The sequence below is a fragment of the Condylura cristata genome, unplaced genomic scaffold (genome assembly GCF_000260355.1).
Source record: "Condylura cristata isolate star-nosed mole 26May11 unplaced genomic scaffold, ConCri1.0 scaffold00001, whole genome shotgun sequence".
Classification (NCBI taxonomy): Eukaryota; Metazoa; Chordata; class Mammalia; order Eulipotyphla; family Talpidae; genus Condylura; species Condylura cristata.
The window spans coordinates 15,403,878-15,423,574 of record NW_004567102.1 but is presented as its reverse complement, the minus strand read 5'-3'; the positions used below and the strand labels follow the sequence as shown (position 1 = coordinate 15,423,574).

Sequence of the window (19,697 nt, the reverse complement as noted above, 5' to 3'; positions counted from 1 at the left end):
ATCACCTCCCTGGCCAGGGATCAAACTCATGCTGAAGTGGCTGTGGCTAGCTTTTCAGTGCTGTGCTTTAACCTGTTGCCCTGTCAGGGAGGGCCCTGTTGAGATTTTTATCTGTGGTTAAGAATGCACAGTGAGTGAATGGTTGTAAGTACTTCTCAACCCATGGCATATTTACCTGTAATCTGTGTCTCTGATACTCGTTTTTCCTCCTAGGAATTCTTACATATTCAGAGAGGTTATTTAAGAACTTTAACGTCACTGATAGCCCATCACTAACCAAAGGCAATTTGTAAATCTTGCAATGGGCAGTGGGCAGTGGATGGTGCAGGATCATACTTTAATATATCTACCTACTGGTGGGTGAGAACCCCTTGTTTTAGAGAACTGGTGTTTCCCAGACTGTTACTACCATTCCAAGGAATAGAAACCGAAGGAGGAGGGCACATTGAGGCTTTTCCATTCTGCTTACTTGGTTGCTAGGATCATCTTTTTTCTTGCTGTCTGTTCTTTCTGTTCCATATGTTGTCTGGCAAGATGTTCTCCTACTGCTTTGGCTGGAAACTCTGTTTCACAGGTATAGCCAAAATCCCGAGCCAAGTGTAAAGCCTCCCCTGTTGGCAGAAAACAGAAGTCAATTTCTCACCAAGGTCCAAACTCAGTAAGAGTAACACCCTCTATTTTCTATAAGCCACCTTTCTGATTGTGGTCTGGTGAGTCATTTTTCCTTTTATTCTAAATACAGGGAATAGAATTTTTCAGGGATAGGTAGGGGAAGATGAGAAGAAACTGGGAAACAGAGAAACTACTTACCAGCAGAGGGAGGCAGAAATTGAATGGAACCACCAGACCCACAATCTAGGAATTCTAATTCCCCTCAAGATTCTGACCATTAGACGAGAGTGATTCTGAGATCCTGCATGTTAATAACATTGGCATAAAGCTCCATGGACATGTGGCTTTGTTGTTGTTCAACCCACAACCTACCCCAGTATCAATATTTAGATCTTTTCCATGAAATCTGTCAAAATGTCAGCCCAAATAACTTCAAGAAATGGGAAGAGCACATGGGACTATGGTGAAGGCACATGGGTGAAGTGGTGGTGGGAAGTCCACGAGCACTACAGTGAGATGAAACAATGTGCAAAATGAATAATGTAAAAAATATATATATAATTAAAAAAAGAAATGGAACACTTTGAAGGGAAAATATTATATTCATAACAGTATGTTATGATATTACTTATGATTATAGTATTATCATGTTCTATGGTAGGCCTAGTACATTTTAGCACTATGAAATATGAAATATAATATGAAATATACTATTTCTTAAGTGTATTGTAAAACTATAATTCTTCTTAAATATAATAAAGTCATGAATAAATTTTGTTCTTTAACAAAATTTTAATTCTGTACATTTTAAGAAATGGGGTTTAAAATGGCTTATTGGCGGGCCCTCCCTGGTGGCGCAGCGGGTTAAAGCACTGCACTGAGAAGTTAAAGCCACTCCGCATGAGTTCGAATCCTGCCTGCCCCGGAGGAGACCACATGGTGTGGCAGACCTCTCCTGACCCGCCCACTGCTCCCCTCAGCAGTGTACTTCGTCGATCTGCCTGTTCTGCTCCCCACTCTGTCTCTGGTGAAGCCTCTCACCATCCCTGAGCCTCTGGCCTGTACCCCAGTTCTGTATGTACAAATAAATAAATCTTAAAAAAATAAATAAATAAAATGGCTTATTGGCAGAAAGTAAGATTTGGTGATGTGTTTCAATCTGGAAAATAATAGTATTTTAAATACTCAACCAAGCCAAATCTTACTTGAGTCCCTTTACCACACTAAGCTTTGTTTGCATATTACTGAACACTTACTTTGTTCAAAGCCATAATGCTAGGTAGGAGTCAAGGGGCGTCTAGGAAAGGGTACCAGAGGTCACCTCTGTTTCTAGGAAAATGACAGTTGTGTCAACAATAGCAGTGACAACAACAAAAATACCTTAATAGTGCTTTCTAATTTACTTTGTGCAGGTGTAAGCCTTATCTACAGCTGTACATGTGTATTGATATTATGTTGACATATATAATAAAAGCTATTGTATCATAAGTATCAATCAGGGCTACAGATAAAGCCTTTTATCTGGAGGATGGTAATCATGGCAAAGAGTTCCAACAGCCACAGAGTTGGTCAAATTTTGTTATGAAGAAATAAAAAAATCAGTATTTATAACCAAACCATGTGACACTTATTTGGTGCAGTAGCTAGTTATATGGTTAAAGTAGCAGTCTAAGGAGTGGATCTGATCCCATTTTATGCTCATAGTTGAACAGAACAGTCAATAAATTTAATAGCAGGAAGAAAGAAAAATGGTTAATATTATAGAGGAGGAACACTGTGTAGACATACAAATAAATAATGTAGGTTAGATTAGTGAGCCTTCTGATTATGGTCCCCCCTATACACTCTCACACTTTGTTCCAAAGCAGTGACAGGAAGTTTTTAGTTGAGATTTTTATATTCATGTATTAGAAAACATTATCATTTGTCTTCATTTAAAATTAACGACATAACTAAACAGAAAAGGTCTCTATATTAATTTGTCTGCATAGTGCTAGTTACCAGAGATTCACAATTTCATATAAAGTTTCAATGTAAAAACTATAATTTAAAATTGCTTATTAAGAGCAGTTTATCACCCTAATCAAGTAGGAAAGAAAATGTGTACATATTTGTAAAAGAAGTGGCATAAAAACTTTTTAAAAAGGACTTTTATTCTAAATACCCCAAGGGTTTCTTTAGGGATATTGGAAATTAAAATTAGGGGCATAAAAGATATTGTAATGTATAGGATGGTTACATTTTCTTAAAAAATGAAAGAAATTTGGGCCCTCTCTGGTGGTGCAGCGGGTTAAAGCACAGCACTAAGAAGCTAAAACCACTTCAGTTCAATCCCCACCAGCCCTGGAGGTGACCCAATCCCCACCAGCCCTGGAGGTGCAGCAGCCCTCTCCTGACCCGCCCACTGCTCCCCTCAGGAATGTACTGGTCAGTCAGCCTGTTCTGCTCCCCACTCTGTCTCTGGTGAATCCTCTCACCCCCCACACCTCTGGCCTGTATCCCAGTTCTGTATGCATAAATAAATAAATCTGTAAAAAAAAATGACAGAGACTTAAAATTTAAAATCACAAATTTAGTTGGAAAAGTCATAAATTTGGCCCATAAAATTATGGGAACAGCACTTGAACAAAGGATATGCTCATACAACCTCAAGTCTCTTGCAGATAATATAAATCACCATTTATAGACGTCATCTTTATATAGTAGGTAGAGTTATATATATTGATATATCTGCATATTGCCATAATCACAGAAAAACAGGGCAATCGTGGGAGAAGTGAAACAGTAGAAACTGGAGAATGTCAGCATGCCTCTTAAATTTGGTGCTAAAAGCTGATTCTTGAGGATCTGGCCCATTTTATGCAAATCTCTCACCGTGTGGTATTTTTAAAAACAGTTTGAATTGAACAGCTGCTATTTACATTTACACTGACAACCAGCTCTTCCTTCCCTTACTTCTGTTTACTGCTTTCTCCTGCGTGTGATGTAACATTGTTACTGGATGTATAGCGATGCTACATCAAAAGAAGTGGCAAGTGAAGACACTCTGATATATAGTTAGAATGTGTATTCCTGTCGCAAAAGCTTTGTGTTTGAGGACCCAAAAATGAATGATTAATGGATCTATGCACTAAAATATACATGATATTCAGTAACAACGACAAAAGTAGAGTAAAACTCTAACAACAGAGATCTTAGGGTCAAGAGTTTAAGAAAAATGGAGATTTGGGAATCAGAAAAATTGTATGAATGATACTGATTTGTACAATAAAAATCTAGCAGCATCTCTGTTTCTGGTGGGACAAAATTTCCATGTGAAAAAGACCAGGCATACAACTACAGTACAAAAATTGGTTCTGGAAGGACCGAGAACATTTTGCCTTCTGTTCCCACATAGCAAATACAACTCTGATAGTTCCTTTATGTGAGGGATCCGGTAGGATGCCCGGATTCTTTTTCTTTCCCAGAAAAGGTTTAAGCTATTCCTTTATTTTAGTGTATTGTGCCACTTGACAAACAGGCTCTATCTACTTCACCCCTTTTGTTGCAAAACTGAGGCAACACACTAACTTGGCACGTACATCCACTTTGTTTCATGTCATTTCAAAAGAAGTGGCAAGTGAAGACACTCTGATATATAGTTAGAATGTGGCACGTACATCCACTTTGTTTCATGTCATTTCAAAAATTAGTATTTTTGAAATAAGATGCATGCAAGTTTTGGAAAGTGGGGTTACTGTTTCACAGGAGTATTCTACAAGAAACACTTTGGGCTCTGAAAGCCAAGTAATATGACTGTCCTTTCCTTAAAAAGTGGAAATGCTAATGGACATTCAGTTTTTCAACAGTTAACAGCTGATAACTTAAACTGAGAAAACTCAAAAGATTGGCACAAGTGATGCAGATCATGGAAAGAACATAAAGAGAAGAAATGAAAGAGATTATCTCTGATTTCTGAGTACTCATTTTTCATACTCAAAAGCAAATATAAGAAACTAAGGGGGAGATATTAGGAAAACTTTAAATGGTAAGCATCATGTAGTCTAGAAACAGAAAGTTAATAGGGAGACAGTCAATCTTTCTTGAGATCTGTGTTGCCACATTATTTTAAAAGAAGCAGATCTTAATGCATTTTAAATAGAAATATGTAAACCAAATTTTCAAGCTTTTATACAGTCATAAAGTTTTTTTTCCTGTCTTAGGCCTCCTTGGTGACCTTGGGGTTAAGTCTGCACTATCACCATTTAGGCCTCAGTTTGATCACTGGCCAGGGAGGTGACCCACATGGCACAGCTGACCTCTCATGTCCTGCCACTGCTCCCCTCAACAGTATATTTTAGTAAATTCGCCTGTTCTGCTCCCACTCTTTCTTTGGTGAATCCTCTGACTTGCCACACTTCTGGCCTAGATCTCACTTCATCTATGCAAAAATAAATAAATAAATCTTTTAAAAGCAAAGAACTTTTCCTGTCTTTAAAATTTAGACAACTAAAACTCATATTAATACTAAATTGTACTAAAGGATACTTTCACACTGCTGTTCACTAGATGATTCTAGCCAACAGTTACCATAACAATATTGTTTTAAAAAATAATTCAGGGGCTCTCCCTGGTGGCACAACGAGTTAAAGCACTGCATTATGAAGCTCCCTGAAGCCACTGCAGCACAAGTTCGATCCCTTGCCAGGGAGCTGACCCACAGGGTGTGGCTGACTTCTCCTGACCAGCTTGCTGCTCCTCTCAACAGTGTATTTTAGTACATCTGCCTGTTCTGCTCCCCATTCTGTCTCTGGTGAACCCTCCCACCCACCACACCTATGGCCTGTACCCCAGTTCTGTAAACATAAATAAATAAATCTTAAAAAAAAATTTAGGTTTAACTTAGTATTGCAATACTTAAATGCTATTAAATAAAAGCAACAATTCATTCATGCTAAATTCCAATCACACATCTATGATTTCATCTTTATCTACATATATGAGGTTAATAGCACATTTAAATCTATTTCTGGGATTATTTTAAGAAGTGTCTATTAGGAAGCAAATTTGAGAATAAGTTCAAGCTCAGATATTATATTTATTTAATAAATCATCATATAATATCAAGCTACAGAATATTTTAAAACAAAGGACCAAGTTAACATATTTCTTAAAGATTTCCCCAACTATTGTGAAATGAATGTGCTCCACAGCATTAGATACTATAAATGCATGAGCTAGACAAGTGTCTTATGTGACAGTGCCCTAGTACTGATAATTTTCTTTAAATACCAACATTTTATTTTTCAAAGCTTGCACTTGGCACAGCATCTGAGTCATATGAAGTAATCAGTAAACATTGATAAATGAAAGCTTTCAAATATCATTAGTTAATTAAGATAGTGGTTATAAGAATATAGTGGGGAAACTAGAGAAAAAAGAATTGTTCCAAAGAATATAGTGAAAAGTTACAACAAAGAAAATAATCACCATAAAGGAAATGCCATATATAGAAAACCCATTAAAAAAACTGATATCATCCTATCAGAAGAACCATTTAACAAACTATACTATATTTGAAGGTAGTTTTTTTTTTTTAAGACTTATTTATTTATGCATACAGAACTAGGGTATAGGGCAGAGGTGCAGGGGCAGTGAGAGTGTGGAGTACTACAGGCAGATTGACGAAGTACTACTGAGGGGAGCAGCGGGTAGGTCGGGAGAGGTCTGCAGCTCCATGTGGGTCACCTTCGGGGTGGGGATCAAATTCATGCTGAAGTGGCTTTAGCTTCCTAATACTGTGATTTAACCCACTATGCCACCAAGGAGGGCCTAAAGGTAGTGTTTTAAACCCATGCTCATAACCTGAGAGTCTTTTTTAATTTCTATGTCTTCTTCTGTATAGCAGTTACTCACGGGAGGTAGTACATGTGCATTTTTGAGAGCTTCTAAAGTCATCTCAAGCTACAGTTTAGAACCACAATGCTAACGTGAGGCAGAGTTGATATTAAGGTGAGGTAGAGCCTCTGTAGATTTGGGCTCTTGCTTAATGAGTTCAGCATTTTTTGGCTAATAAATATACACTCCAGAAACAAAAAGGAAATGTGGTATAGAAGTAGAGATGTCATTAAAAGAGAAGTAAAGTCATTAGGCTAATGAAAGATGATATTTATAGAGGGAGATTTCGTGTCGGATGAAGCTTTCTTTGAATACTAGTAAGAAAAAGACGTAATATCAATAAAAGGTGTTGGGACAACTGGGTGGCCATCTGGAAAATGACAAATAAGATTGGATGTACAACATACATCCAACATTGAAACAAAATCCAGATGGATTAAAGATGTACGCATAAAAAATAGAACCCATAAAGTAATTAGAAGATAACAGGGAGAATATTTTTTATAACCTTGGAATTAGAAAGACCTCCATAAAACTTATAAAAAAGAAACTAAAAGTTATGAAACAAAATATATGATCATATCAATGTAAACAAATTCTGCATGACAGATCTACAAATAAGCAAACAAAACAATCATCTTAACAGTAAGTAGACAAACTATAGCCAGGCATTGGGAAACTTAACAACTGACCCAGAAACATACAGCCAATTTTCCTAGTATATAATGAGCACTTAAAATCAATGAGCACAATATCAAAAATCGCCCCGTATGTACAAAGTAAATGAACAGACAGAAAAGCTCATAAAATTCTCCAAAGAATATGCTCAGTCTCTGGCATAATAGAAGTAGTCGTTTATTATTAAACAATCAATTTAGCAAAGATCAAAAAGTTGATAAAACTCTGATTGGGCTAGAGTATAGGAAAATACTACTACATCAATGTTTCTTACCTTTATTAATGATGCGATATGGAATTTGAGATAAATTTACAACCACCATGGAGAACAATTTGTCAATAATCTGCTAAAATTACAAATGCAAATATCTTTTGACCTTGCAACATATGTCCAGGAATTTACTGAATAGAGGTACTTGCATAGCTGCAGAATTATTTATGTAAGTATGAGTTTACTCATTGTAGCACTATTTGTAATAACCAAGGTTTGAAAATATCCATATCACTAGGGGATTGAATAAACTAAATAAATTATGATACTCTCAAACAATGGAAAACCATGAGAGTAAGAATGAGCTTGGAGGCACACAAACATCGAGGGAGGAGGAAAAAACCCCAAGGTGAAGAATAGTGTGTGCAGAATGCTATCTTATCCTTTAAAAACTGAAAAAAAAAAAAATATATATATATGCATACAAATATGTCCTTGGTAAGAAATAGAGAAATCAATAATATTTATTTTCTTCTAGGAAGGGAAATGAATGGAGAATAAAGTAAAAAGGTGATATTTCACTCTATACTCTTTTGTACCTTTTTTTACCATTTGTATAAAGTATCTATTTAAAATTATATTAATTACAAAGTAAGTAGTAAAAACTGTCATCTTAAAAAAGAATTATAGATTCCAACATTTGTTGTAAATTAAAATATGGGCGATTCCAAAATTTCCACTGCTATTCAGTAGGATTTAGATATCAATAGGAATAATTACAATCTACAATTTTATTAGAATATCTATGGATTTTGATAAAAGTAAATGAGGTGAAAATATAGAAACTGAGTGTTTGAAAGCATATTAGTTGAGACATAAATTTTGAAAAAGAGTATAAGGGGGAAAAATCACTAAGAAAGTAATGTAAAGACATGATTTCAAGTGGGCATTCTAATTTTTGAGAATGAGGAATAAGCTGAACCAAAGGACAGAGAGCAAGAGAGCCAAATGGGCTTGGATACATCTACCTTTTGTGCCAGAGTTATCGTGAATAAGCTCAAGGATAGTCAAGCACACCATCAGACCAAAGGTATCTGTGGAGTAGCCAATTTCCTCTGCTTTTACATGTAAATATCTTTTTCCTCCTAAAAATGAATGGTCAGGTTAGGGAGGACAGTAACAATAGGAAGTAAATAAATAATTTAAGAAGATATCCCCTATGATGGTGTCTATCGTTCCGTAATGTTGTATGATACAATTTATTGGTGCATTGAGACCAACTATTGAAAATTCTGATAAATACTAGCACATAGATACAATTCAACAGTATGCAATTCCTTTGTAGTTACCAATTGTTAAAGCAGATTCTCTCAGATAGAAACTTTCATGACTTAAATAAGAAATTGACAAATAAGACAATATCTGTTAGTTTGGAAAAAAAAGCCACTTTTTTTTTCCCAAAAGAGACACAAAAATGAATGACTTGCATAGACTCTTCTAACGTTCATTTTAATGAGCACAATTCTACTTGCAGTTCTGAAATGCAAATCTGTGCCCAAGAAGACACTGTGAATGCCAGAGTGCATACATGAAGAGAGATCACATGGTCCCCTCGTGAGTTGGCTCTTCCAGGTGACTGCTAAAGTGAGCACCAATTAGAGTATAATGACAAGGAGTCAATTTATTACCATTAAAAAAAAATACACTACATACAGTTTTAGACAAAAGCTAGAAACCTTTATCCCAAAGGTGGAACTAATGTGAAAATGCTGTCTGATTGTCCAGTAAAGGAATTAATCTGTGATGATGGTCCTTTCATGCCTTGAGTTCCTGGATGCTGACATCAAGCTCCACACGTCCATATAAACCTATCATGGGAACCCTCCCTGGTGGCATAGGGTGTTAAAGCACAGCACTGTAAGCTAACTGCAGCCACTTCAGTGCAAGTTTGACCCCCAGCACCAGAGGTGATCCACATGGTGCAGCTGACCTCTACTCACCCACCAGCTGCTCCTCTGAGCAATATACTTCATCAATCTGCCTGTTCTGTTCCCTGCTCTGTCTCTGGTGAATCCTCTCACTGCTCCTGAACTTTTGGCCTGCACCCCAGTTCTGTATGCATAAAAAAATAAATCTTTTTTTAAAATCTATCATGGTACTGTGTGAGGGCAACAGTTATCAGCTTAGTCATAAACTCAGTGGAAAGAGCAAGTAATGTTGCGCCTTGCACATGTATTATTACTTATAGTTGGAAAAGGGTTTTGCTCTTTGAACTCACAATCCTAAAGTAAAAATTCATGGACTAATTACATTGAGAAAGCATGCTTCCTATATCTTATTTATAGGAAAGAATTCCTTGCCAAATTGTTTGTTCTTTTTCCCTGTTACCTGGAAATGCAATCAGATAGGCTCAGAATTAAAAACAGAAAAATAGGACTAAGTGATAGCATTCCTTTTTCCTACCTCTGGTTGGTTTGACTGGTGTGGAAAGGAAATGTTTTATAAGATAACAAATCAAACTGGGACCCTTTTGAAAGTACAAGAGACACTACTGACAATAATTGCACAAAAGAAGTGAGTTCAAACACAGTTATTTGATTCCAGAAGTGCACAATTAACTACTGTGACTTAGTATTAAAGTCTACTCAATCTTTCATTTTCCCCCAGGGTTAAAGTTTTATGATTCCAAACAATAACACTGTTGTTTGGCAAGAGGAAAGCTAGAAGACAGATACTAAATCTTTATTAAGTGTGTTTGTATAACAAGATGCCAAGTTTTTAATCTATGTGAATGTATTTAATCCAATAAAGGATACACAAGGCAAATGTTATGGTAGAAATGGATGTTAGACTATCAAAGATGGTCTTTATATACTGTAGAGTTTCTGCCATGAGGACTCTGCCCTGCCAAACATTACATTTTCTAGTATACCCTCAGCCACTTCTGGAATTTGGTGTGACTATGTGGCAAATCCTCATCACCATGAATTATAGTAGTGTGCGTCATTGTCTGGCCATGTGAGGGCAAAACCATATATTTTCATCAACTTGCCTTTCCTCATTGTCATTACGGGGTCTCTACAAGGAGAAGAATAACTACATGGTTGTGCTAAGAGACCCTGAATGCGACTGTGAGAGGCAGGAGGATTCCTGGAGAGGAACTCCCACATTAGAATGTGACCTGTGAGAATAAGCTTCTAGGGTGTTAAGTGCCGAAAATGTGGGATGCAACTATTATACAATAGTTAGCATTACCTTCTCTATTATAGATATTGTGGTCTTTAGGTACGTATTAAGAAAATGCAGCTCGGTCAGGTTTAATAACCAGACAAAATTTCAAAAATAATACAGTATGGGGGTAGGGGTACTAAGTCAAAGGTATTAAATTTTGCAAGTGGCTCACATGAGGTAACAGTACAGGGCAGGGTCTGGAAACATATTTTTTGAAACCAGAAAAGGAAACAACATGACAAAGTGTTTAAAATTGAAAAGAGTGAAGGGTGCACACATACAATATTTGTAAACATTCCCTTTCTTCTATGAAAGAGGTTTAAGGTACACTTACACTCTAAATGACTTATACACACACACACATATGTATGTTTATATATATTTTTATATATGTATTGTCCAGAATGGACAAAAAGGAGAAGTCATATATATATGGTTCACAAAGAAAAAGGAAAAGATCTTCAGACTTATGATAATGTCTGCAAGAAATAAAGACATACAAGAAATCATACCAACCATTGGTTATATACTTAAACCCTGTTAAATGAAGACACATAAGTAAAAATGAATATAGTCTAATATTGCATTTGTGGGACTCTGGATTTCAATATTTTTATTCTAGATCAAATACATCTATATTATGTTAACCAAAACAATTTGTGGAGTAACTCTATTTAAAAGAGATACAGGGAGAAATTACTTTAAAACAATTAAAAAAATTGAAAACTAAGACAAGCATGGAGTTCTAGGAATATCACTGACAGTAGTTCACTGATTAAGTCTTTACAAAGATTAAATCATCTCTGTGTTGAATACCCAACAGTATTCCATTAACCACTCTATTCCTTTGGAAGTTATCAAAATAGCAACAACCCAAGGCTGTATTCAAATTTTCCCTGGAAACAGACAGACACAAGTACTGTAAAATCATCGATGATCAAACTGCTTAACATGGAGCTTCCCTATGACCCAGCAATCCCACTCCTAGGTATCTACCCAAAAGACACAAAAACACATAATTCAAAAAGATACCTGCAGCCCCATGTTTATTGCTGCTTTATTTACAATTGGAAAAACATGGAAGCAGCCCAAATGCCCAAAAATAGATGACTGGATTAAAAAGTTGTGGTCCACATATACAATGGAATATTACTCAGCAATCAAAAAAAAAAGAAACACATGTCTTTTGCAGCAACTTGGATGAAGCTGGAAAAGATCATGCTTAGTGAGATAAGCCAGAAAGAGAAAGAAAAATACCGGATGGTTTCACTCATAGCAGGAGTATAATGGACCAGGCGAGAAAATAACAAGAATAATGAACAGCCATATACCAGAGACAATTTGTGGGGGTGGAGTGGGGAATGGCAAAAAAAAAAAAAAAAAAATCATCGATGATAAAATCATAGATCTTCATGAGATTTACTTCTAAATCTGGTCTATATAGAAAAAAAAAAAACAATTGGATGTTACTTTTCCTGTGCTCAAGGGCTGTACCAAAACTGGGGTGTAAGTGGGGTGTGCATAAATGAATCCCAGTAATGCAACAGGCCACAGATATTTCACAAACAACTATTCTAGTCATAGCCAGCTATCTCTAAGTTTCAAGCAATTGTTTCTAGAAACATTCAAGAGAAGCTAAATTACTAGTTGTTTATGATGAAAATTTATACCTGAATTAATGTAGAGAATCAGGAGATAGGGAGATATACTAATTTTGGAATATATTTTTTAAAAAAGCATTCTTTCTTTCCCACAAGACTGTGGGTTTACAAGAAAATTGATGGACCATTTTTGATGACTAGGAATCTTGTTTTAGAATTTCAGAAAAAATTAATTTAAAATGAACAATGATGTAAACAAATAAATATTAAAAAGACAATGTAAATGAAGTGAAAATAATAAAATAAAATTTAAAACCTAAAAAAAAATAAATAAAATGTCACTGGCTCTTGCAAAAATGTTTGATTGGTAGGGAGAAATATCACCCAAAGACATAGGCAATTCAAGGTCTTATTGAACATCAATTTGTAAATATGGTGAAGTTTAATTCACCACCTAAAACTACATAAACACAGCTAAACCAGAAAGAACTGAATCAGACCCTTGTCAGTTCAACAAGGATCAAGTTCCCACAAGTGCTGAAGAGATGTATCAACTATTTTAATCTTCTATGCGGTTGATAAATGAGACTTGGGTCACCATTATTCTGTATACATCTAGCATTCACTACAGAAGTCCCAGGAAAACCATCAGTCTTATACAGAACAAGGCATCTTGCTGGCTGGGCAGAGGTCAACAACTGTCACCACCAATCCTATTGAAATGTCAGAACAAAAATATATAGGAAAGATCTCAACAATGAAACCACTTTTCTTATAAGTTAAATGAATTCATTTTAATTTGGACTGGATATCCTTATTTTTCAACTAACAGGTTCTCATGTCCTAAGACAACTTAAGAGTTTTGAAAACGGTAGCTCAGGGCTTAGGAGTTAATGTGAGTTTTGAAATAAATTTGGTGGCTCTAAAATCAGAAATTTAAAAAGACCCCCAAATGTGGAATAGAATAAAAATGTGAGAAGAAAGTACAGAGCAATAAGATTTTCAATGATCTTTTTTTATTTTGTAGGGACAATTTAAGATTCTGATTACTATTCACACACATTTAAGTTAGCCACAATATTCATCTTCCAACTCTCCCTGTTCTCCCTCCTTCTTAATCTCAGAAACCTACCTTCATTTATTAGTACCTCCTAGTTTCTATAAGTATTTTGTTAATTCAACTACTATGTAAACATCTAATATTTGTCTGATTTGCTTCACTGTAATTTAATTTTTAATTGAGGGAATAAAGTGACTCTAATTCCCTCAAATTCTTTCTATTTTGCTGTAAATGTAAGTAGTAACATAGTAACATTCCTTCTTTCTTTATGGCTGAAAAGTATTCCATTATGAATAATACAACTTTTAAAATGTGTGTTAGCTTTTGTTTGAGGGTCATAAAATAACACGTGGGCAGTTAAGGTAGGTAAAATGTCTTTTTGCTTTTAAATTTCTTTTTGTTAATTCCAACAAAGTGCATTACTTCAACAACAAAAAGATGTATTTATCTACATGAAATCATAAAGACCTGAGTACTCAATTAAAGTAAATGCACCTGGGAAGAATAAAATCTTCGATCTCATCAACCAAAGCTAATGTGATTCCTTTATGAGCAAAGACCAAATAGAGTATAATTTGGGTGCTTTTGTCATAGGAGAGGGCTGCTGAAAAAGAAGATGGCAAAATGATGGCCACACATCTAAAATACATATAGTGTTAGAAAGCAATGTCACCTCGAATTGTAAGAACACACTACTTCACAAAGTTATCTGGTAAATGGTACGTACTGATAAACTGGAAGAAGTCAAGATGTCTGTGTTTATGTTTCACTTACTTTTTACCTCCTACAGTGCTTAGGGACAAGTAAGTAAGCAATGTGAGAAAAGAGAAAAGCATCATAGGTGTGTTCAGGTGAATCTTGGTCAAAGGGTCCCTTCAGTCATCTTTAAAACAGTAACATTCTGGGTTTAACATTCAAGTTTCCTTACAGAGTTAGTCTCCAATAATATGTCTTCTTAAAAGAGGACTGAATGAGGTTCCTCCCTGGTGATGCAACAGGTTAAAGAATAGCACTATAAAGCTACCTGCAGCTTGAGTTTGATCCCTGGCCAGGGAGGTGACCCACATGTCATAGCAGACTTCTCCTGTGTCGCCTGCTGCTCCCCTCAGCAGTGTATTTCAGTCAACCTGCCTGTTCTAATCCCTACTCTCTGGTAAATCTTCTCAACAACCCCCTGCACCTCTGGACTGTACCCCAGTTCTTGTATGCATAAATAAATTTATCTTTAAAAAAAGAGAGATCTGGCCCTCCCTGGTGGCGCAGCGGGTTAAAGCACTGCACTGAGAAGCTAAAGCCACTTCCGTATGAGTTCGATTCCCGCTGCCCCGGAGGAGACCACATGGCATGGCAGACCTCTCCTGACCCGCCCGCTGCTCCCCTCAGCAGTGTACTTCGTCGATCTGCCTGTTCTGATCCCCACTCTGTCTCTGGTGAAGCCTCTCACCGCCCCTGAGCCTCTGACCTGTACCCCCGTTCTGTATGTACAAATAAATAAATCTTAAAAAAAAAAAAAAGAGAGATCTGGATAAGTATATAAGTAGTATGTGGGTAATACGTAAAATTATTGTTTCAGAAGAAACAAAAGGTAAACTGGAAAAAATAACCTCTAGGAATAATTACCATTTACTTCTATACCACTTAATAACTTTAACCTAAAACTCTTGGAGTTATCTGTTCCCATTACTGTTTCTATACCACTGATTAACCTTAACCTTTCTGTAACTGAACATGTCTACTCATAAAGCAGTGGGCTTTCAATGGTGTCTAGGGTTATAATGTGCTCCAAGACTGCAAGTCAAGCCTGCAGTCTTCTGAGCTCTTCATGAAGGATGATTATTTATCTTGAAGATCATGTTGCACTGAATTACAATGAGCAAAGTCTGACTTATCTAGACAAATCTGATTTATTTAGTTACTTTTGTGACTAAAATAAACAATCATAAAATGGTACACAGAAAGTTTTTTTCTTGGTACTGTTTAAGGACTCCTTTGTGAAATGCCTAAACCTTCTACTGTCTCATACCCTGTTATTGCCAAGATTAGTAATTTAACTGGGGTTTTATGTATTATGTTAGCATCTATTAAGTCTTAATTAATCATCATTGTCATGACCACATGGGAATGATTAATTTGCATTACCATTAACTCTCTTGCTTACTTGTATAGATAAAAAAGAAACGGAATAATCTGACAAACCTGAGTTTCAAAGAATTGCTAACATTTCATCAGAACTTGGCAGAGCTGAAAAATCATACCTTCAACCAAGGAAGTGAGAAGGGTAACATTAGCGGCCTTCCGTCTTCCTGCCGGCAAGTTCAGGCCAAGCCTATCCAATTTCTCTCTCAGGCAGCGGCCCCCATTCTTGGATTTTGCTCTGTCCGAACAGAAATAAAAATGAGGTGTTGAAAGCCTAACTTCTGAGGGAAAAGACGGAAAGACATCATCACATGGGGATTTCTACAACAGAAAGAGACACAGGGGCCTCTCTGGTGGTGGAAGAGGTTAAGTTTAAGCTCTATGATATGAAGCTATCAGCAGTCACTGCAGCATGAGTTCGATCCCCTGTGAGGGAGCTGATCCACACAGCCCAGCAGACCTCTCCTGTCTGTCTCACCCACTGCTCCCCTCAGCAGTGTATTCCAGTAGCTCTGCTTGTTTTTCTCCCACTCTGTTTCTGAGGAATCTTCTTAAGCCCTGCCCCTAACCTCTGGCCTATACCCCAGCTCTTATATGCATAGATAAATAGATCTTAAAAAAGAAAAGAGACACAGGGGTATGACATCAGGAGTTACAGTTAAGAGATCCACCATGCCAGGAAAGCGATCCTCACCTTCTCAAAATGCCTCCTAAGAGTGACGCATTGAGGCATTCAGGTGGTGAGAGACGCCTCTTCACCTCAGCGATGGTCACCTTGTATTTGGAAGTAGAACTGAGAAGGGACAACCGACCAGGCACAGAGCAAAACAAGTCTGTGGGGTTGACCACACAGGTACCACCTTTGGAGGAATAAGGATATCACATTATTAGTGACAAGGGGAGAAGACCAATGCATGAAACACAGTTTCTAGCAAGGAGCTACTCAGTTACTAGCAAGGAGCTACTCAGACTTTGGGAATACACAGCAACAACTGTGTATGCACATCTGTCACCTGACTCAGCTCAGAAAGCTGCTATGAATCTGTCCTTTCAAATGACACTCAAAGTCTTCAATTGCCATGCAGAAATATTTGTGAGGGTTTGACTTTAATTTTAGTAAAAATTAGCATTTGTGGACTGGATTAACTGTCCCATCATTGTTAATTATGAGATCATTCATACCAAGAAATACCTCTATTAATTAACCCTCCAAACCCCACCAGTTACCCCCAGATGAGTAAATATTATTTATCCATGTCTGTGTGTGCTCCTGAATATGTATCTAAATACATATATGCAATGGGTAGATATTTTTTTTAACCCAGGAATTGCTATGAACACAAATGTCTTGAAAGTTCTTTTTTTTAATGTTTGAGAACTACTACTTCTTTCCCTTAGCCATGTAAAAATTACAGGCAACTCAAGCCACTCATTCTGCTACTAAAAATAATTTTTCCTTTTCTATAAATATCCAACCAGTGTGGGTGGATGATAGGGCAAATTCTTCTAACAAATGTCAGCCTCAGGATCAGCAACAGTCTAGCACAACACCACACCTGAACAACACAGCAACACCTAAAGTACTAGTGACGGGATGCCCCTGGTAGTGTAAGGGTTAAGTCTCAGCACTATGAAGCTCCCTGCAGCCACTGCAGCAGGAGTTTGATCCCCAGCCAGGGAGCTGACACACATGGCACAACAGACCTTTCCTGTCTCACCTGCTGCTCCCCTCAGGAGGGTACTTCAGTGGATCTGCATGTTCTGCTGGTCCCTACTCTGTCTCTGGTGAATCCTCTCACCCCCTGCACCTCTGGCCATACTCTAGTTCTTATATACATAAAAAAATAAATATTTTAAAAATAAAATGCAAATGACCAATAATATTGTTGTGATTATCATTATTGCTATTAAAGATCAAAGCAAAGATAACCACTAACAACAAAATTAACCAATAAAATGTAATTAAAAACAACAACAAAGTCATCAAAGAAATTTTGCCAGGCTGGGGCTCCTGGAGCAGAAGCCTCTTGCCTCAAAGGTCCAGAAAGCAAAGATTTTGCTTTCTTCGAGAACAACAGAGTATATTCCCTAACCTCAGGCAGTTAGACTTGAGAACCATAGGTGATCATCACTGCTGCCCACTGCCTCCCCTATTATAAAACTCCTGATCCTACACCTACACTACTAATATGGTAGCTACACACTCAGGATCCAAGACCACCTCCTGGTGTCAAGAGCTTTGGAGGCTCAGGGGAAGTTCATACTTAAACTTTGCTTTTCTAAACATATTTTTGATTACTTCAATTATGAGCAATCCTAAGACTCAGTTCCAGGAAAGGGTAAAGTTCTATGAGGAAAATGAAAGGAAAATTTAGGTGGAGGAAGAAATCTGGGTAGGAGGGTATTGTCCAAAATCTTTTTAATTGAAAGTGTGCTCCTCAGCTACTGATACCGAAATCTCTTAGGAACTTGTTAGAAATGCAAGATCTTAGAACTAATCCCAGACCTTCTGAGTAAGAACCTTAATTTCTACAAGACCCTCAAGTAGTTCACCTGCATGTTGAAGACTGAATCAGTGGTCCAGGACTCTCCACTTACCTCTCAAGTGTCTCCTTCCCTCCTAAGCACCTCAGATGGAATATTAAGTCAGTCTAGTCAGTGACACCCAGATACATGTCTCTGGGCATGTGGCTCAGGAGCTTGGGAAATTGCTGTTTCTGCCCCTGGGTGCACTAACATACAATTTTTGCTTTTTCCTTAGTGTTTCTACCTCATGTACTTGGAGAATTCCTCCTGGCTATCTTGCAATCATCCACCTAGATCCTGAAAGTGCTGGGACCAAGGTCTTTTCCCCCTAAGCATTCTGAAGTTGGTGATTACACTGAAGTCCCTAACAAAACCAAAATCAAACAAACAAACAAAAAAAAACCAGAAGTGAAGAGAGAGGATGTAAAAAATTCAAAGAACCAGGAATCTCTAGACCAGAAGAAAGATCCTATAATCTCAGATAAATTCCCTAAACAAGTGCCTGGAAACCTGCTCTCAACTGAAATCTGAAAGCTCATAAACTCAACTATCAAATTAAAATACTTTTCTTAGTTTTAAATTTGTGGCCAACCTAGTGAAAAACAATGCAATACCTGCCACAGGAGCTAGAAATGTAAATACACTTGTGCTTTTCCACCACACCTTCCCAAATTTTAAACCTAATGATGATAAGGATGATAATGATGACAATGATGATGATGATGATGATGATGTCATGATGACAAGAGTTTTCCCAGATTTCTGGGTCAGAGACTACCATTATATTTTCACTATACTCTCACTTTGTTGTATCTATAGGTGTAATAAGCATTTGAAAAATAAATTCCTAAGTGACTAAGTGACTTCTCAACAGCTGAAATAAACAGGAAAGTTAGCTAGAAATCAATGAATTTGGTTTTTAGTGTCATATTGTGAGAATCATGGCCTTGATCACTGCAGAACTTACGTAATTGTGAAGTCATCTTAAGGAAAAATATTAAAGAAGCCACAATGTCTATAATTAAAATTCACATAGTCCTCTCCTGAAAATGGGTCTCCACTTATGGTCACAATAAATCAATTATATATTCTTCATAGACCCCCTTGTCTTACACACCAGCCAGTACACAATTTAAGGCACTAGGACTCTTGCCCACCAAGTGTCAAATTTATTGTGAGACAAAAGAGTTTGTGTTTCTGCTGATTTCTTGACTGGTAGGGGAAAGAAAGAATAGAGTTTTGACCTCCCATATCTTTGCTAGTTTACAGTAGCCTAGAAAAATAATTTAGGAAGATGCAGAAGAATACTATTTTTTGTCAAGGAAGGAGTTCAATCAGGACTTCTCCAACTGTTCTCTTTTGGCAAAGAAAGCTCCCTAGCTGCTCCCCAGAGAAGTCACTGGTCTGCAACCAAGCCAAATGCTAACCCCCCTGATCTTTCTCTCCTACATCCAGGTTGGGCTTCAAGCTTATGCTCAAATAAGCATTTATTAGGAAATATTAAGAGTATGCTTTATGCACACACAAATTGCCTGGAGGATTTATTTTGTATTCAGGATTAGCCATCAACTCTAGAGTCTTTTATTTTTTATGTCACCGCATCTTTAAAGGGAATTTCTGTTGCTTTGATACTTGGCATTGCTGCAGCCTTGGGGAATTCTCGTGTCCTGGCTAAAGAATTGGCAACTTATAAAGTCTACAGCAGCATGGGGAACCCAATATCTTTCTTCCCAGTTGTTTATTTGTTAGGGAGAAAGAAAAGAGT

At 37.0% G+C, this 19,697-nt stretch overlaps 1 protein-coding gene across 1 annotated transcript in view; it reads right to left on the bottom strand.

Moving 5' to 3' along the window:
- TFAP2D (transcription factor AP-2 delta (activating enhancer binding protein 2 delta)) overlaps positions 1-19,697 on the bottom strand; it is a 58,041-nt gene that overhangs the window by 26,554 nt on the left and 11,790 nt on the right. Inside the window, exons 4-6 of the mRNA XM_004673562.1 lie at positions 16,101-16,266; positions 15,526-15,644; positions 470-611 (exon numbers count right to left, since the gene is read on the bottom strand). Coding sequence (XP_004673619.1) covers positions 470-611; positions 15,526-15,644; positions 16,101-16,266 — 427 coding nt within the window. The remainder of the gene's footprint in view (positions 1-469; positions 612-15,525; positions 15,645-16,100; positions 16,267-19,697) is intronic.